The 17,182-nt window shown below is 39.9% G+C and overlaps 1 protein-coding gene across 1 annotated transcript; it reads right to left on the reverse strand.

Annotated features, from left to right (window-relative positions):
- Nucleotides 1-1,054: 1,054 nt before the first annotated feature.
- On the reverse strand, nucleotides 1,055-16,170 carry CWC15 (CWC15 spliceosome associated protein homolog). Its single transcript, XM_053971243.1, has 7 exons — nucleotides 16,088-16,170; nucleotides 14,086-14,224; nucleotides 11,930-12,042; nucleotides 10,910-10,998; nucleotides 10,053-10,163; nucleotides 1,690-1,808; nucleotides 1,055-1,404 (listed from the first exon to the last, which is right to left on the reverse strand). The coding sequence occupies exons 2-7, from the start codon at nucleotides 14,214-14,216 to the stop codon at nucleotides 1,275-1,277; spliced, it is 693 nt and encodes a 230-aa protein (XP_053827218.1). The 5' UTR covers nucleotides 14,217-14,224; nucleotides 16,088-16,170; the 3' UTR covers nucleotides 1,055-1,274.
- Between the last annotated feature and the right edge of the window lie 1,012 nt (nucleotides 16,171-17,182).

Consider the following 17,182-nt stretch of genomic DNA (forward strand, 5'->3'; position numbering starts at 1 on the left):
TTTTTGTAGCTTTATTCTAAGAGACTTACAAACTACACCCATTTTTCTGCTTCCCAAGAATCATTTCTATTGTAAGGCAGGCAGCAGAAATAACACAAACACATATTCCTGCAGTAGCTCACATGACCCCAAGCATGCTGAAAATCTCATTTCCAAGTAAAGGCGGGTATGAGTTGCTGGCATTAGTACGCTATGCATAGCTTAGCGAAAGGGTGGTAAACACAGCTAAAGCTAAGGAAAGCTTTTACAGGATACCAGTCATGCCAAACAAAAATCTGAAACATTGTGCTCTACATTTACTTTCTTAAGAAAATCAGGTAAGTTTTCAAATTAAGAAATTGAAAATAATACTAAGAAACAGCATCTGTGAGAACAAACCCAATTGAGCATAACACAGGCAAGGAAAAGGGCAAGAATTTTACATAAATACATCTGAGTTCTGCCACTGTCACCTCCTAGGCATGGAAGTAACTACTCCATTTAGAAAATGTTATGTTCCTATCCAGTGTATCACTTGGCCAAAATTTCAAATGCAACTGAGATGACAGAAGAACAGAAAAAAAAATAAACCCTTCACATTTTAACTTTTTTTGCAGTCATTCATATTTTATACCAACCTAAGTGTTAACATGGACATTAGAGGAGTAAACAAAGTGTACTATGGTATCTTGGTATCACTTGTTTGATAAAAACACTTGCAAGTTGCTGACAATTCTATTATTACCATTAAAGGACACACATACAGCCTGAAAAAAGAAACTAAAAACAAAGATTAACTAAGTTTCTAACTAGCTTTTAAGAGGAAGTCCAGTTTGCTACAGAAAGTATGGTTCTTTTCAGCTCACACTGCTTACCATACTCAGCTCTTCCTCACCTTTGATTAATACTAACATCTATCTAAGTTGTGTAAGTTACAAACCATCATCACTACAAATACAGGGCATTTTGGAAAGCAATTTAAATGATCAGCAGCATTTATTGCAAATCAGCTTTTCCCTTTTACCATTTACAGGTGGACAGTAAAAGTAAACACACACGAAGAAAAAAAAAAACATTCATGAGACACAAACTGGTTTAATTAAAACTGTAAAGGAAAACAATATGCAGGAATAAAAACTCCAGAGACACAGCACTTATTAATTAAGAAGTTGTTGCTGATCTTGGAAAAGCATTTGAGAATCCACGACCAAACATTCAGCCTTAGATTCTGAGGGAAAGGGAGGGAACAGCCACGACCTACCAAGTCCTTCCACACTACTGCACATAAAACTGCACTACTTAATATATTTTTCCATGAACTTTTTGTGAAACTCTGATCGCAGAGTATCATTGACGAATCTTTTGTCCTTTTTTGTTTCGTCTATCCCCTTGGCACAGTTCTTGAAGACAACATCATCATCCCACCTAAAAACAGAAGTTTTTAATTTCAGTAAGCTTGTATGAAAATTAGATGCAATATACAAGAACATAAAAATGGGGTTTGACCCTCTTACAGAACAACTAGTCATTAGGATTAGATTTTAGTCTTTCAGAAAAGATGATCTATTTTTCTACCCCAAGCTATCTCCTACACACTTGCAACAAGATCTGAGGAAGGAAATAGAAACCAGCCACAGTGATAACATTTTCTGACTCTGAACAGCAAGACTCAGCAAGGGGATGGGTGTCACTGAACAGACTGCACAGTACCTCCTTTTAACTTTGAAGTTTGCCTGAGGCTGTGCTGGTCCAGTGAGGTTCAGCAGTGGGTTACCACTCAGGATGTTCTCCATGCGAATTCTTTCTTCTTCAGCCTTTTGCTCTTGTTCCTGAGAACCAGAAATGGATATATTATTTTTCTAGGCCACTTTTCTCCTCTAGTTGGTAGAGATACACATTATTTAGCTTTGAACACTCACACAGATGGAGCTTTAATTCTTAGCTCAGATTTTCCAGAGTGTTTGGCACTTGCATATGAGGGGAATAAGGACAGGAGCACAAATACTCTTCAGAACTTAACTTTGCTAATAAACTGTCAAACTAGCAACACTCCTATCGGCTCTACTTAGCTCTGATGTACCATCAAATATTCAGGTAAATTCTAGCTTTACCATATACATATTTATTACATTAAAAACCATATACACATTAAAAGGTTTTCTCTATCCTCATGAGAAAAGACAGTACATCATACAATATTCACTAGGTGGAATAAGCACACTGAAACTTCTGTTTTCAGCAGCTGTTTGGATTTTACTACTACAACTTCCCAAGAGACCAATTAAAAAGAATATTGAGAACCCCACAGTGAAATGAACAGAGGATGTCATAAGACTATTTAAGTGTTTCAATATTAAGAAGCAGACAAATTTTCTTGTCCTTGTACTGTCAAATGCATATAACTCAGGCCTAAGGGAAGCAATGCACCACAAGTAACACAAAGTAATTTTACTGCCCACACTTCTAAGCTCTATTTGCACATCTAGTGACTTAAATGTTTACAGACTTCAAAACTAATGTTTACTATTAATTTTACATATTTTCCACAAGCTTTTACAAATATTGCAGGGAGTGTTCTTTGATGAAAGAACTAGTAGGGAAAACAGGTAATTCTTTAAATTAGGATGACTAAGTAGGTTTCCTACTCTGAAATATGGTCTGAAGACACTTGTTAAAAAATGAACTGAAACCTCATTAGCACTGCAGGAGAATCAAACTATGACTTTTAAAAATTATATAAACTAAAAACAAAGAGATCATGAGGTCAAGGTTTTTCCCCAAGCTGGGGAAAAAAAAAAAAACCACCTGCAGAAAATTAATTGCTGAGGACTTCTACAAGATCCCAAGAGAGGAAACAGATTCCTTGCTGCTGGAGTTAACAAGGTTTAAATGCTAAACTTGATGCTGATGCTAGCCAGAGTTCTCTAGCTTCTAACATTTAATCAATACTAAGTTATTTATTATTAACTATAATTTACAGTATTTTTCCATTAAATTGATCAGGCATGTGAAATTTTGGAGGGGTGCCCTATCTCTGGAAGTGTTTAGGGCCAGGCTGGATGGAGCTCTGAGCAACCTGGTCTAGTGGAAGGTGTCCATGCCCACAGCAAGGGGGTTGAAAGTAGACGACCTTTACGGTCCCTTCCAACCCAAACCATCCTGTGATTCTATGAAATTTTCTTTTAAAATACCTCTGCTTTCTTAAGAACATGGATTTAATGTACACACGAATAGCAGATGATGCAGGATCACTGGTAGAGATTTTACTTCTCAAAATCTACTCAAGTTTTAGTTATGAAAAAACACCTACCATTACACTGCTTCTCACAAATTAAATGTAGGACCAGCTGCAATTAATTGCCAGTGGGACAGGAAAAACTCCCCAGAAGGGCACATTGCTCAAAAACAAAGCACAGCTTCAGGACAAGCCCTGTAATGCCCTTATTAAAATATATATCTTGGAAAAACTTGCTCTTTCCTGCTACTGTATCCATGGAGCTTTAACACAAACCACAACAATTAGAAGTTATTAACACAAATCAACTGAGGTTTTGAATTTTCAAACAGTCCTAAATCTAACATTTGCAGTCTAACTTCTGTTATTATCACCCCAGTAAGTATGAAAACATGGAGAACAAAAATATTTTATATGAAACAGCAATTTCCTCCCATATTAGAAATATAAACTCGAATTATACTTTTCTCTGTGGATCAGAGACAAGAAATGCATGCAGTTGCTTATGCACAGAATGCCAACCTTTGATTTACCATCTTCTTTCCACATAACATGGAATAGCCAAGAGCCATGAAACCCCATTTACTGCAGTCTGTTGCCATGTGCTCCCATCAGAAGTCCAGCAGCCCTCAGATTGTTTGTATGCAAAGCACTGCTTTGAAAGCAAAATCTAGGATACTGGAACAAGCAAAAACCCAGTACTGATGTTCAGCTATCTCCCAGGAGGTGATCAGATACTGCTTATGACCATTAGCAAATTTACAGCTGGATGCAAGCATGTGAAGTTTTCTCTGTGTTGTCCAAAATGAGGTAGGCTCTGCACCACTAACTTTAATCTCCAATGCTCCATTAAAAGTGAGGCTTTGAAAATACAACAGGCCAGAGAAAAACACCGAGAGCAAATGAAAAGGCTACAGACCAAAAATTCCTAATCAAGAGAAGGTAGCACTACTAAGACCATTGTAAGAAATTAATAGTCCTCTACTGAAAAATGGTTCTGTGGAGAGAACTTCTTCCAAGTTTATACATGCAAACAGATGCAGCAGTTTCTCATTTTAGAGCTGGACTCCAGCCAGGTGAACCCTTCTGAAGGTGGCACGGAGAGCATGGCACAGCCTTGTCCTCTAAGATATTAACTTCAGCCATGACCCAAAGTCACTGAACCTGTGCATCATGCATTACCTTACTGAGGCAGACATTACTCTTTTGGGTTGGGTTTTTATGATGCATGAAAATGCACCCACACACCACTGAGATACAGAGAACTACAATGCCTTCACATGCAAATTTTTTAGTGGTCAAAAATCAACTGGAGTCAGCCAGCACCTCTTCAGGAAGAATTGCAGTTCCTCTTCCTTCCCTTTCCCCATTTCAGGTTTAACCTCATCAATTCCTACAAAGCTGATGATTCCAGCACTCTCCACCATGCATGAAGAGAAGCAAAAAGCACTCAGTCATTTGAATGGCAAATATTCAGAATCACTAGAGGAAGATAAAGCCAATATTAAGAATAATAAAAAATATGCATACAGTACTGCCATGTACTTCCTACACACAGATGCACATTCTAATCTTCTACACTAAGATTTTTAAAAGGCATGTTACACATCACCCTAACCTTTATCTGCTTTGACATAAACCACATAATATCCTTCAGCCTCAATCAGCCTGACATAATTTGATTTCTGATAACAAAGAAAAGCATTAAGTGATAAAATGTGGTGATAGAAAAAAAAAATCAAAGCTGAAATAACACTTTTAAGAAGTGCTTGCAGTGTGCGCTGCAAGCACTAGTGTAAGACTAAAAGAGGGATTTAGCTCTTGGTTAAGACACCAACAGCTGGACATGGCCCCACAGGTACCTGAGCTCACATCTTGGCAGAGACCTAGAGGATACAACAGGGAGCCAAGACAACTTTTAGTGATCACGCTAAATTATGACACAGGAGACCAACCACACTCCAGGCTCTGCTGACTGCATCTCCACTGCCCCACCATGCAGGTTACGAGACACAACTTGTACATTGTCCCCAACAACTTGGCTTTTCAGGCTCAACTGAATTCTGTCTACAGCTGATTATTGCTAGCAAAAAAATTGCGTTGACTTAAGTCAACTACACTTGCTGGGAAGTGGCACATAAGTAGTAGAGGCAATCTTGGGAATTTCTTTGTTTGGCATATCTGTTTCTGACTGCATAGGAAAGAAAAACATTGTTACCATGTTTATTTTGAGCATAGTTCCTACCCTTAGCACAGAGCAAGACTACTTTTGCAGAAAGTGCTGAAATTCCCCAAATTACTCCACTGTATTAAAGTTAGTTATCCTACTCAATTTTTATAGATGTTGAGCAGCTGAAAGAAAACCTGAAATACTCACATTTCATCAAAGGCTGAAAAAAAGTTTCAAAATATATAAATTGCATAGCCTGATTTAAATGCTAATTTTTGAATGACAAACTGTGACAGCACTGCCTTTAGCAGTAGGGAATGAAATTCAAGAATGCAGATACACCCCAGTTATCTGACCCTGTGCAAGTTACTAACTCTGTGCAACACAGAGATTTAAATAATGAATTGAAACTTCAAAAACGAACAGCACCAAGTAATCACAACGGCAGTGTCCACATGCAGCTGTGTTGTGATTTTGTCCACAAGGAAAGGGATATTACCATTAGTTCCTGGCAAGGTTTAAGTGTTCCTGGCATGTCTCAAACACTGAATGAAGAAACATACTCTGCCATCTGCTTTTGCCTCTTTACTGAAATTTTCTTAATCACTGATTTGATCTAGTTTTAGTCAGACCCTTAAGATTTACATGAAAAGGTTAATATCTATCAAGACTCATTTTCTGATGTTTTATTTGAAAGCCTGTGACATGGCTAAAACAGCGGGTAGAGCTAAGATTTATTCTGACAACTGGTAAAGTAATATATTCAGTTACAGAGAAACTTGGTGAAATAAAACTGTTAAGAAAACAAATTGAAAACTTTAGGTCTGCTCTCAGCTAAGCAAAAAACAACTGGTTATTAAAACAGGTTTTCCAGAACTGCACACATACATTCAGCTGCTCACTGGTTTGAAGTTTCTTTTTAATTATTTTAACTCAGTTTCTAAGGAAACACTTGAAAACTGAAAAACAAGAACATTGTAAAGCTTAATTTAGAATATTGATATGTTTCCTGAAACCTTTCCATGGATGGTTAACACAGACACTGATTAAGTGTTTGTACAGTTTTATACAGACCTAGAATAATTCCACAGAAAGGGCTTTCAAAACCAGAATTTCCTGGTGAGGTTAGTGTCTACTAGAAACAGTCTGAGATTACAATTGCAGAGGAAATATCAGAAGGACTCCCACGGTCAAACGATTTTTTAAAAACATCCATAGTATTTATTTAATGATACATATCGTCAGGGAACTAAGCATTTTGAAACATTAACAAGCTTTCAGAGGAACTGTTTATTTGACAAACTATTAGAACCTCTTAATATTAATATTGTCAAAATTAGATTTTGAGGATTTCTATGGAGATTTGTGTTACCCATAAGGGAAGTTAACAGAGAAGAGGGTGCCCTGTAAAAAGCAGATTCTCATATTTTGTTTTTAACTGCTGTTCCAGCACAGATGCATTTGGAAAGAAGTTGTTCTCCTTTAATGGCAGCTTAAATAATGGACACTGAAGTGATGAGTGAAGCCTATTAACAAAAATACAGTTTACTCTAAACGAAGTCTCAGAAGTAATTGGACTAGCATTTTAATAAATCAAAATAACTAAAGTACCAGGGAAAAATCTACATATGGCACAGGTTTGGGATATATTACTGTAGTTTACCCACTTATCTTATTAAGACCCCGGAATGTTCCAAGAAGATGACAAGAAGAGACACATTAAGCTGTCTGTATAACAATGGGGTTAGAGAATGATGATCAGTGTGAAGGGAGGTATTCACAGCTTCTCTTTGCCTGGCCACTGGCTTACCCACATTGTATATGGACAGCAGCATTTCAGCAGGTAAAGCATTCCTGTACATGGATTTGGATTAACAGCAATTGAACAGTTAAGACTTTCCATGAGATCCTATCCTGAAGTCATCTGAATTATTAATACAAGATTACTTACAAAATTAGGTCTAAATTATGGCTTGCAGTACATAGTAACATGGAATAGCATGCATCTTAAGGAAAAAGGATTTTATATAAAATAACTCTAAAACGCTTAGCCTGTAACACCTTATTCCAAAGCCATGGAAAATAAGGCATAATCTAAACAGATTGTACACTAAAGCCAACAAACAGAAGACTTCTTTCCAAAGATGACCCTTAGTCCTAAAGACTCTTTCCGAGGCTGTGCCCCACTCTGGCTTTTACTTTTTCTATCAAAATAGTCTTAGTTTCCTATTCCCCAAAAAATTATAAGAAAATAAAATTTCAGGTACCTGTAGAACACCCTCTATTTATTGAATATGTCAATTTTAAAGAGACTCTACCTACCACCAATCAGTGAAAGGATGAACACTTTAGGTCTAGATTCTGACTGTGCAATAGTGGGCACTATTGCAAATAAATAACATGCTTTTATTCAGTATGCAGGCAGCACTGGACATGACAAGTCCTGCTGCTGGGTAAGGAGAACATCCATGAAGGTAACACATTATACCTCTAAGAGACAGGAAAATAAAACAAGTGCTATCCCAAATACTTTGTGGCTTTTAGCACCCTCTAGTGACAAAATTAGAATTTCAGAGAGATTATGATATTCCTACTTTCCACACATTAGAAGCAAGCACTTGGTTATCTGAGGTACAATTTACTAACTATTATTTTCCTAATGCAAGTTTTCTACACTGAAATGTGACAAGTTATGCTGTTTAATCTTGATGCATAACTTCAACTATCAAGCAAAGTGGAAAATCCACACAAACCTACAATTTCATTTTAAGCACTGTGCAAGGACAACTGAAGTCAAAATCTTTCCTACACATGGCTGCACTTAATTTGTAGTTTAGTACATTTTACATACATGGTCGAATTGTTGACAGTGTTTTTAAGTAATTTTCACCAGGTTGTTACTACAAGACAATTTCATTGCTTCATGATGTGCCTCAAATGCCTAGATAAAGACACAAGAGATACTTTCAGACATCCTTTAATGCAGAAGACCTCTCACAGGCCAGATGGGCAATCAAGTAGCAACAGTCTTGTGCAGCACAATTTCTGCAATGAAGCAGCATGGTACAGGTTTTAGCCTTGCATACTATTTAAGTGCAAAACTGCAGCGCTCACTTGTTTTATAGGCCTTGTTGATTCTAAAGGTAAATTTTTATATTGTTAGGCAAGAACAGGCTTGCAATTACAATGCTGCCAACAGCAGTTAAAACATTTGCCTCTCCTAGCTGTTCCTAGTGTCTGTCTGCTGGAAGCTCAGCCCTGTTCACTGCCAGCTAAGCATTCATGAAAAACATTGAACTATGTATGCGTATGTTAAGCTACAGGAAAGGTTACAAGTAGTTCAGAGGCACTAAAACATTACGTTATCAGAGCAGCCTTTGATTAGTCTCGTGATCAGCATCTAATGTGTTTGTTTAGCATGTTCTAAAAAAATAGCTCAGATAAGTTTATACACAGGTGACAGGTGGCTTGGTTTTCAGACAGACTTTTTGATGGTTTGGGGTTTTTGTTTTGTTTTACACTAATTGAGAGTATACTTATAAAAACATACAAAACTACTCCAGGTGAAGGCACCAAAGTTTCACAAAAGCACTAAAATTATTTAAAGCCCTACTCAAAAAGAGAAAGCACTTAGTAAAAGCAGATGAGGGAATGTTGCATATATCCACTACTTCTGTTGCACCGCCAGAGGAGAGTGTTTCAGCAGTGCAGATGAAATACCTGGACTCTAAACTCTGTTGCAATACAACATTAGAACCAGTACCCAATATGAACCAAAAACCTGGTAAGTTTGACAACACAAACCACTCCAAGAAACTAGTGCAAACTCCCAGTACCTAGAAGTCCAATCAAGTTAGGAAATTTGCTAATGCACTCCATCCCAACAATCCTTCTTACACCAAGGACATAACAGCACCACCAGCATAGTATTTAATCTCATTCACAGGAAAGCATCTGTAACTACTTGAAAGGGGACTTTGCTCCCCTTTCAAGGGAAGAACATGGTGTTTCTGTCTGTAGAATGAGATTACAGAGAGGTATGAAAGCTACGTGTGAATTGAGTTTCCCAGTTTTGAAAAGACTGCTGTATTATTATTTGGTTTTGCAGAGACAACTTTCAAATGAATTTGCCTGTTTATAATCATATGAAAATAGTTCTGGTCTTAGAGTTCAAATTGGTGCTCCTTGCAGCACCAAAGCTGCAAAAGGAGAACTACTGTATAAAATCTGCAGCCATAAGAAGCAGCACCAAAAAGCACACATCTTTATTTCATAAATAAAAATAGTATTTCTTGTTTCCTAAAAGCTAGTTAACAAACTAAATTATCCTGCATTGCATGCAGCTCACAAATGCCACTATATCCTTTGGTATGACAGCTGAGTGCAGAGGGTTTACACATGAAATCGAGATTATCTTGACTCATTTCCTGTACAAAGTGTAGGAAAAGGGAATAAAATGTTTCAGTGAGTAAAACATTCAGTATGTCTTATATAGAAAAAAAATCTTAATAATGTTTAGACAGAAGAACAAATCCGTCGTATCTGAGAGGAGGTTTGAACAGCACTTTGTTTACCAGTTCTCACTCATTCCAAGTATTTAAGGCACACCAATTTTAATAGACATCAGTTCACAAAAAACCAGGTGCTTTTTAATGTGTGAGGCTTTACCTTTCGAGCTTGTTCTTCAGCTCGTTCTTTCTTGATTTTTTCCAGTTCAGCCAGAAGAGCTGCAGTGTCATCATCATCACTGTCTTCCAAGTCCTCATCTTCATCATCTTCCTAATAGCAACAAATGGAAGGCAAGAATCAGCCCAGACGTTTAATTTAATAAAAAATGGCCCTGGGCGGCCCAACTAAGGCTACAATTGAATGGCTGATTTCTGAAGTACTGCTGACTGATTTCTGAAGTACTTGGGTAGCAACAAATACAATACAAATAGGGTTTTTGCTCTTTTATAGTAAAGTCAAGAGGAAAACTTGTTTGTGCTTTTTGGATGACTGCAATTAAAAATGCTACGTAACTGACAGACTCAAGAGAATGGCTGTCTCCAGTCACTCTCTAATCATTATGATACAAGTCATTCTGTGTGCCTGATTAACCTGTCCAGTACTGCTGGGACCGAATACCACAGGATTAAAAAGCCCAGAGCTTATTGTCAAACCTTTGACTTAACTCCTAGATGTCAGCAGTAAGAAGTATAGTCAAAGGCAAGCATTTGTTGCTCATGCAGACAGTCATTTGCAGGTATCTCAGCAGTTCTACCCTTACTAAGCCAGTGGTAATTCCCCACACTATAAGTGGTATTTTCAGTTTCCTAGATTTTTTGTGATTTCCAAGAATACCATTACAGCATGGACCAGAATCCTCCAACTCTGGACTTTCACCACAGTACAGAAGCTGTAAAAGGAAAATACATTGGAACCTGTCTGAGATCTTTAGGCAACCTGGAAGTACATACAGTATTAACAGCAAATCCTTAAGGCAGGGTAATGAAAGGAAAGAAGACAGAAAAGAAGATACATACATCAGTAAGGGGATCATCTGCATCAAGATTTGCCGCAGGAATCTGGTCTAGCCGAGGCTTCTTAGACACAGAAGATGATGTTGTATGTTCTATGGTGTAAGAGTAAAAACAAGAAGTGTCTAAGTCACTTAATTTAATAGCATCTAATATCAGAAAGCAAAAATCTTCATAATTTGTCTTGCATTAGAGTAAGAGAAACAAACCTATGCTTACTTTCCCCTCACTTCTCAATCTTAATGTCCATGTTAATTCCTCCCCCGAGGAAGCCTCAAGAGCAGCAATAACATCCCAACCTTACAATTTGGCCTCCAGACAATTTTGGAAGTAATTATTATTTCAATCTGAAAAAAACCCATAAAAACAGATGTGGAGAAATATTCTTATTACATATATCCAGCTGGAGGGTTCCCATTTAGGATGATCCCAAAGCATTACTGTTGCTAGTTTGGTCCAAACCACATCTACTTTCTTCTGTGAATTTGAAAGCCATGCAATAGGTTCACATCTAAACCTAAAGTACAAGAGGTTGTACTTAAATACTAAAAATTAGTATTTCTCAAAAAGCTCTTTGATTTTGTTATTACTTCACCATATCTGAAAAGAATAGCATACTTTCAAACAGATTTATTGTTACACTGGTGCTATAACAGCAGATGAGTCATTACTCTTTCTCCTTCTTGTCTTGCTCATCCAAGTACAAAAAAAAGCCCTTTATTAGCTTGGCAACACTTGTTGCCAATTTATTACAATTGGCAACACTTGTTGCCAATTTGTTACAATTTTACTGTATCAGCTGGGCATGCTTTTCTACTGGCTGGCCTAGATTTCTGCTAGCATGAAGCCAGCAGGAAAGCCAGTGGACATTCCCTTGCAGGTCAACAGCTCTGAACTATCAGGCCAATACCTTAAATTCTACTCTCATGACATGCTGTCTGCAACTGCAAACTTCCTACAACACCTAATTTCATGCAAGAGCAAAGTTTCACAAAGGTGTTAGGATTTTTCTTTCTCGGCTTTTACCTCTGGTTGGTCTGTCTCTGTTCTTTTCTCTGGCGGCAACTCGCTCTCTCTCCTCCAGCTCCCTTCTGAAATCACGGTTACGCACCTCTTCAGGAGCATCCTGAGTGGTCTGTCTAAAACAACAAATGGGGAAAAAGCCTGGAGTTTGACAGTCTGCAGCTGGGGACAATTTTTTCACAGAGGCCAGTAAATCCTGGGCTGAACAGGTAAGGATAGGGAACCAGAAATGGGTTCCATGTAAATGTATGCTTATTCTCTCTTCAGCAGAGCCCTCCTGTGTATGTATGCATTGCACACACAGACCTGCCACGCCACACACTCCTGCTCCTTCTGGTAGCTCTTGAATGAATGGAAAGACCCTACTTAAATTCCTAGAAAACAGGATGGTAACATCTGTCTGTCTTTCACAATGTTGAAATATTCTGTTCTCCAGCAGTCCAATCCCAGCGTCCTAGTAGACATCCACAAACATCACGGTCACCTTTTTTCATTGCTTTACCACCCAAAGCTGCTGCTGCAAACCCAACCTCTAGGACTTATAGACAAGACCAAGACTAGAACATCCTTCCCATGAACCTTTTCTTCTCCATGAGCACAGACCATGACCAATAATAAAAAAGTTGGGAGAACAGGCAAAACACCTCGTAAATACATATCATCCCTCTTTTATGTAACAATACACTGGCAAAAAGCAATGAACTACAGATATCTGAGCCAGATTAAATTCCACCTAGAGGCTGCTGAAATTTTTGTGGATGTCTTGAAAAGAACTAGTGAATAAAAACAAGCAGCAATTGCTTTCACCTCTCTGTGAACTCAGTGCTGGAAGTAAGAGTGCCTGGAAGAAACCCAGAAATGAGCCATTATAAACACATTGTTTGCACAGCCTGTCTTTATGATGAAGCATTTAATTTGCTTTTGTAATTAAAAAACTGAATTTGGAATCATTGTTAGAGCTGCAAAATCTCCCCAAACCCTATGCCATGCAAACAAACATGAGTGGGATTGAAACACTGGACTTTTCCTGCAGTAATGCAGTCCTGGCAATTTAACAGAGACAACTTTTTATTAGGTATTTGGGAGGAAGAACAGAAGACACTTGATGCTCCCTCTCACACAAAAGGAGGGATTTAAAACATACATTGTATGTTCCCATACATACCTATCCCCACAGACTTCTTCCAAAGCAACAGACTGGTGTTCCAAATCCCACATTTTTTACAAAACAAACCACCAGGAATTTTCCTCATACCAGCAAAACACATTTGACAGCACTTCCCATGTTCTTTGTTTTGGTACTCTCCGGAACACTCAGCTCCCTTATGAATATATATTCTTAAAAACCAAAGGGGCAGGAGGGAACAGGTGACAGGGTAAATATCTACACAAAAAAGTGCAAAAGTAATAACTTAACAGTAATTCCACTGACAAGAGTAACACCAATTAGATAAAACGAGCATTTTCAGATTGACACATTTAATTTAAATTCTATCATACTGACTCCAGGTTTTATTTACTCTTTCAAAAAGATAAAAATTTATTATTCATTTCAAACATAGGAAAATATTCCAAAGATCACATTATCTTTCTCATTGGTTAAAGAAATTTCTTCTCCCAGGACCTGCATAAACCACCTGCAGTTTAACATCAGCTCTTCCAACACATCCCACTACCTGAATCCTATTCCATGGCTCCCCTGCCTCCTCTCAATGCCCTTACACAGTGGTCCTTTGCCAAACACATGATGTGGTTTTCCTGCTTTTAAGATGTGCTCAACTTCACTTCCCTCATCCCAACCTGCTCTGCAAGTGACAATACTCCCTGTGGCTCAGCCACAATGCCAACTCACTTTCCACCTCACTGCCCAAGAAGAAGTTCATCTCCAATGTTCATCTTCTGATAATGCGTGAACATAAACAGCAACACATTATCACTAAAATTAAACCTCCCAAAAACACCTGCAATGCATTTGAGCTCCTAGCTCTGCTTTTGAGACTTTCACTTTTAGTCCACTCATTCAGCACTCCTCCACAATCTGTGGACCTTGCTCAGTGTCAAGCAGATCAACATGTATTGAGAAAATTTTAGAGTACCACTCAGAACGAAACAGTCATTCCCAGCCTGCTTTGCCCTGACACTCAAAAACTAATACTAACCTGTATTTGATTTTAGTATGAGAAGGAAGATCTCTGCTAGAATATTGTTTGGATAGCTGGCTTAAGTCTCCTTCACCTTTTCCTCTTCCTCCTCTTGCAGGTTCAAACGTTGGCCTTGCTGCTGTTGTCATCTTCACTCCTACAGAATCAAGGGATAAAACAAGTTGTTACTACAATTCACAGTGTAAGACACTCATTAGGAGCTATTTTGCTCCTGGAACTGAAGAAGCAGTGACAAGTCCCACTACAGTATACCAGCTGTCACTCAGAACATGATCCTCAAAATTTAAGTAGCATTTTATGGACAGAATCTGTTCAGGTTTCACAACAGAGTCTCTTCCAATATGCTTGGAAAATGATACACAGATTCTAACTAAAATATGAAGCTACATTTGTAAAGTAAATAACACCAGCCAGAAACTCATCTCCCATCCTTAAAGCAAGCAGTACAGTCTTGTAACTAAGCTCTTTCCCCATCTGAAAAACTGCAGTCAAAAATGCCTGCCTACTGGGAAGAGCCCTTCTTTACTCCCCAGACCATTGCTAGGTGCCACCACCAGAAATGCTGGCTCAGAGGCCACAGCGTGCCTAGGCTTGTGCTGATCATTAACCACTGATGAACTCCTGGCAACATAAAGTGCAAGGAAAAAAGCTTGGATAAAAGGGAGAAGTTGTCACCTAGGGGAGAAGCTCTCCCCTAGAACTGCAGGAACTCAGCATGTCCTAAAAACCAAACTGACAGATGCCCAAATTTCTACTTATCAGTTCTTCTGTGCCTAAGAGCAAAACAGGCTCCAAGCAGCCTCAGCCACCCTGGGAGCACACAGTGCATTCAGCACTGCCTGACAGGACCTGGAGACCCTGCAAGCCCAAACCAAGCTTATTTTGTTAGTTTGTCACTTTGAATGAGAGCACAAAATACCCAACTTCAGCACCAAAGTGATAATATAATGTGTGGCTCAAAGTAACATTCCCTCAGGCAGAACAGTTACTGCCACTGAACTACTACTCAAAAACCAAAATTAACAGAGGGAAACACCTTTAAAAAGAAGTGAGATGGTAACTAGCCTTGGCTTGTTAATCAAGGACAGCTGACACTTTTCAGCAATGCTGTACAAGTCAGCGGAAGCTCAATGAAGCATTTTAGATCTCTTGGCACACATTCTGACAGACCCATGATCCAAGAAAGTCACTTATTCCCATAACTTATCCTGTGCTAATTATATGTAACAGGAGGGATCCATGAAATCAGGTAAAGAACAAGATCTGGTGTGGCTGCAGTAGTTTCGGGAAGCACTAACAAAGGAAAGCATCCCTGCTTCTCTTGGGTTACAGAATTAATCAGGTTGGAAAAGACCTCTGAGTTGAGTTCAGCCTGTGACCAAATACAGCCTTGTCAACTAGACCAGGGCACTAAGTGCCCAAATCCAGTCTTTCCTTAAACATCTCGAGGAATAACGGCTCCACAATCTCCTTGGGCAGCTCATTCCAATGTCCAATCACCCTTCCGGTGAAGAAATTCTTCCTCATGTCCAACCTAAAGCCCCACTGGCACAACTTCAGGTCACTTCCTCTTGTCCTGGGAAAAGAGGGCAACCAAGTGGCTCCGACCTCCTTTCAAGCAGTTGTAGAAAGCGATAAGGTTCCCCTGAGCCTCCTCCAGGCTAAACAACCCCAGCGGCCTCAGCCGCTCCTCACAGGACTAAATCAGTCTGGATACAGTCTGGCCTTCAAAGACCCAGATTCAGCGTTAAACCTCTCAGATTTCAGGAATACTTGAAGAAGCCTCTGTAGCGCTACCAGGAGTTATCGGCCAAGAGGGAATGACCGAGCTCGGCCTGCAGCTGAATTCCTTGGCCTTGCCGGGCTGCGCCCTGACGGGGGGCTCCAAATCACAGCGTCAGCCCCGGCCCAAACCCGGCCTCTCACCCCCTGTCCCAGGGCCGCCTCTCCGCCTTCAGAGCCCTCCCGCAGCCTCCCTGCCGCTTTCCCAGGTACTCACAGCGCGGCCTCCTCCGCCCTGCGCGGCCGGGCCCTACACCGCCGCCATAATTCCGCCAAGCACCCACAATGCCCCGCGGCGGGCCTCAGACACGGGAGCGCTGACCATAGAGAGGGGCGCGAGCGTGTCCGCCATGATGGGGCCGGGGCGGAAGTGCGCTGGGGCGGCGGCTGCCCCGGTAGCAATGGCGGCTGCGCTGCAGGGACCAGGGCAAGGAGGGACGGAGAGGGGGTTGGGAGCCTTGGAAGGATAACAGGGGAGGATAGAAACAATGGCAGGCGGAGGAGAAGGGAGTACCTTAGGCATTCTTTTTAATCGGGGGGGTGTATGAGGAACATCAGCCTAAGTCTGACTATAAGGTAGCAAGTCACGTCTAACTTGTCCTTGCCCTCCTTGCAAAGAAGTCCTTTACATGGTGTAGATGTTTATACGATAGATTTAGATTGGCTATAGGGGAGATATTTTTTACTGTGACGGTGTTGAGGCGCTGGAACAGGGTGCACAGAGAAGCCGAGGATGCTCCATCCCTGGAAGCGTCCAGGGCCAGGCTGGATGGGGCTTTGAGCAATTCGATCTAGTGGGAGATGTCCCTGCTCATGACAGGGGCCTTAGAACTAGATACTCTTTAAGGTCCCTTCCAACCCAAAGTGCTCTGTGATTCTATAATCATTGCAGTCTGTGTAAAGAAGCCAAAGACGATCACTAAGGAATTAAATTCCCCCTCTTAAAATGTATCTCCTTCCTTGTGTTTATTGCTCCTTTTAGATGCACTTTATTGTCAAGCTTCTGCGAATCCACACTAAGACACGTGAAGTAAAAGGCTCTCCGATGTACCTACAAATGAACACAAACATTTTCCCGAGTGCTCGACGCCCCACATGCAATTTAGAAGAGAGCCCACAAGAGGTCCCACAGCTATTGCTGTCCGGGGAGCTAAGCAACAAAGGCAATTGCACCCTTTGTATCAACGAGCCATCAGAGAAAGCACTTGGAAGAACTGGGCCTTTAGTCTAGAAAGAAAACAAATATTTTAAGCAAGTTAAGCTTCACTCTGAAGCTGAATAAATAGTGACAGTGATTACTGTGTTAGGTCCT

This window comes from Vidua macroura, chromosome 2 (assembly GCF_024509145.1).
Source record: "Vidua macroura isolate BioBank_ID:100142 chromosome 2, ASM2450914v1, whole genome shotgun sequence".
NCBI classification, from domain to species: domain Eukaryota; kingdom Metazoa; phylum Chordata; class Aves; order Passeriformes; family Viduidae; genus Vidua; species Vidua macroura.

Bases quoted from the DNA above. Each gene is read 5' to 3' on its own strand.
- CWC15 (XM_053971243.1), bottom strand. From the start codon at position 14,216: ATGACAACAGCAGCAAGGCCAACGTTTGAACCTGCAAGAGGAGGAAGA. The intron at 10,999-11,929 runs GTAAAAGCCGAG...CTTACACCATAG, and splicing joins CAGAGACAGACCAACCAGAG to AACATACAACATCATCTTCT. The intron at 1,809-10,052 runs GTAAAGCCTCAC...TCTGGTTCTCAG, and splicing joins CTGAAGAACAAGCTCGAAAG to GAACAAGAGCAAAAGGCTGA.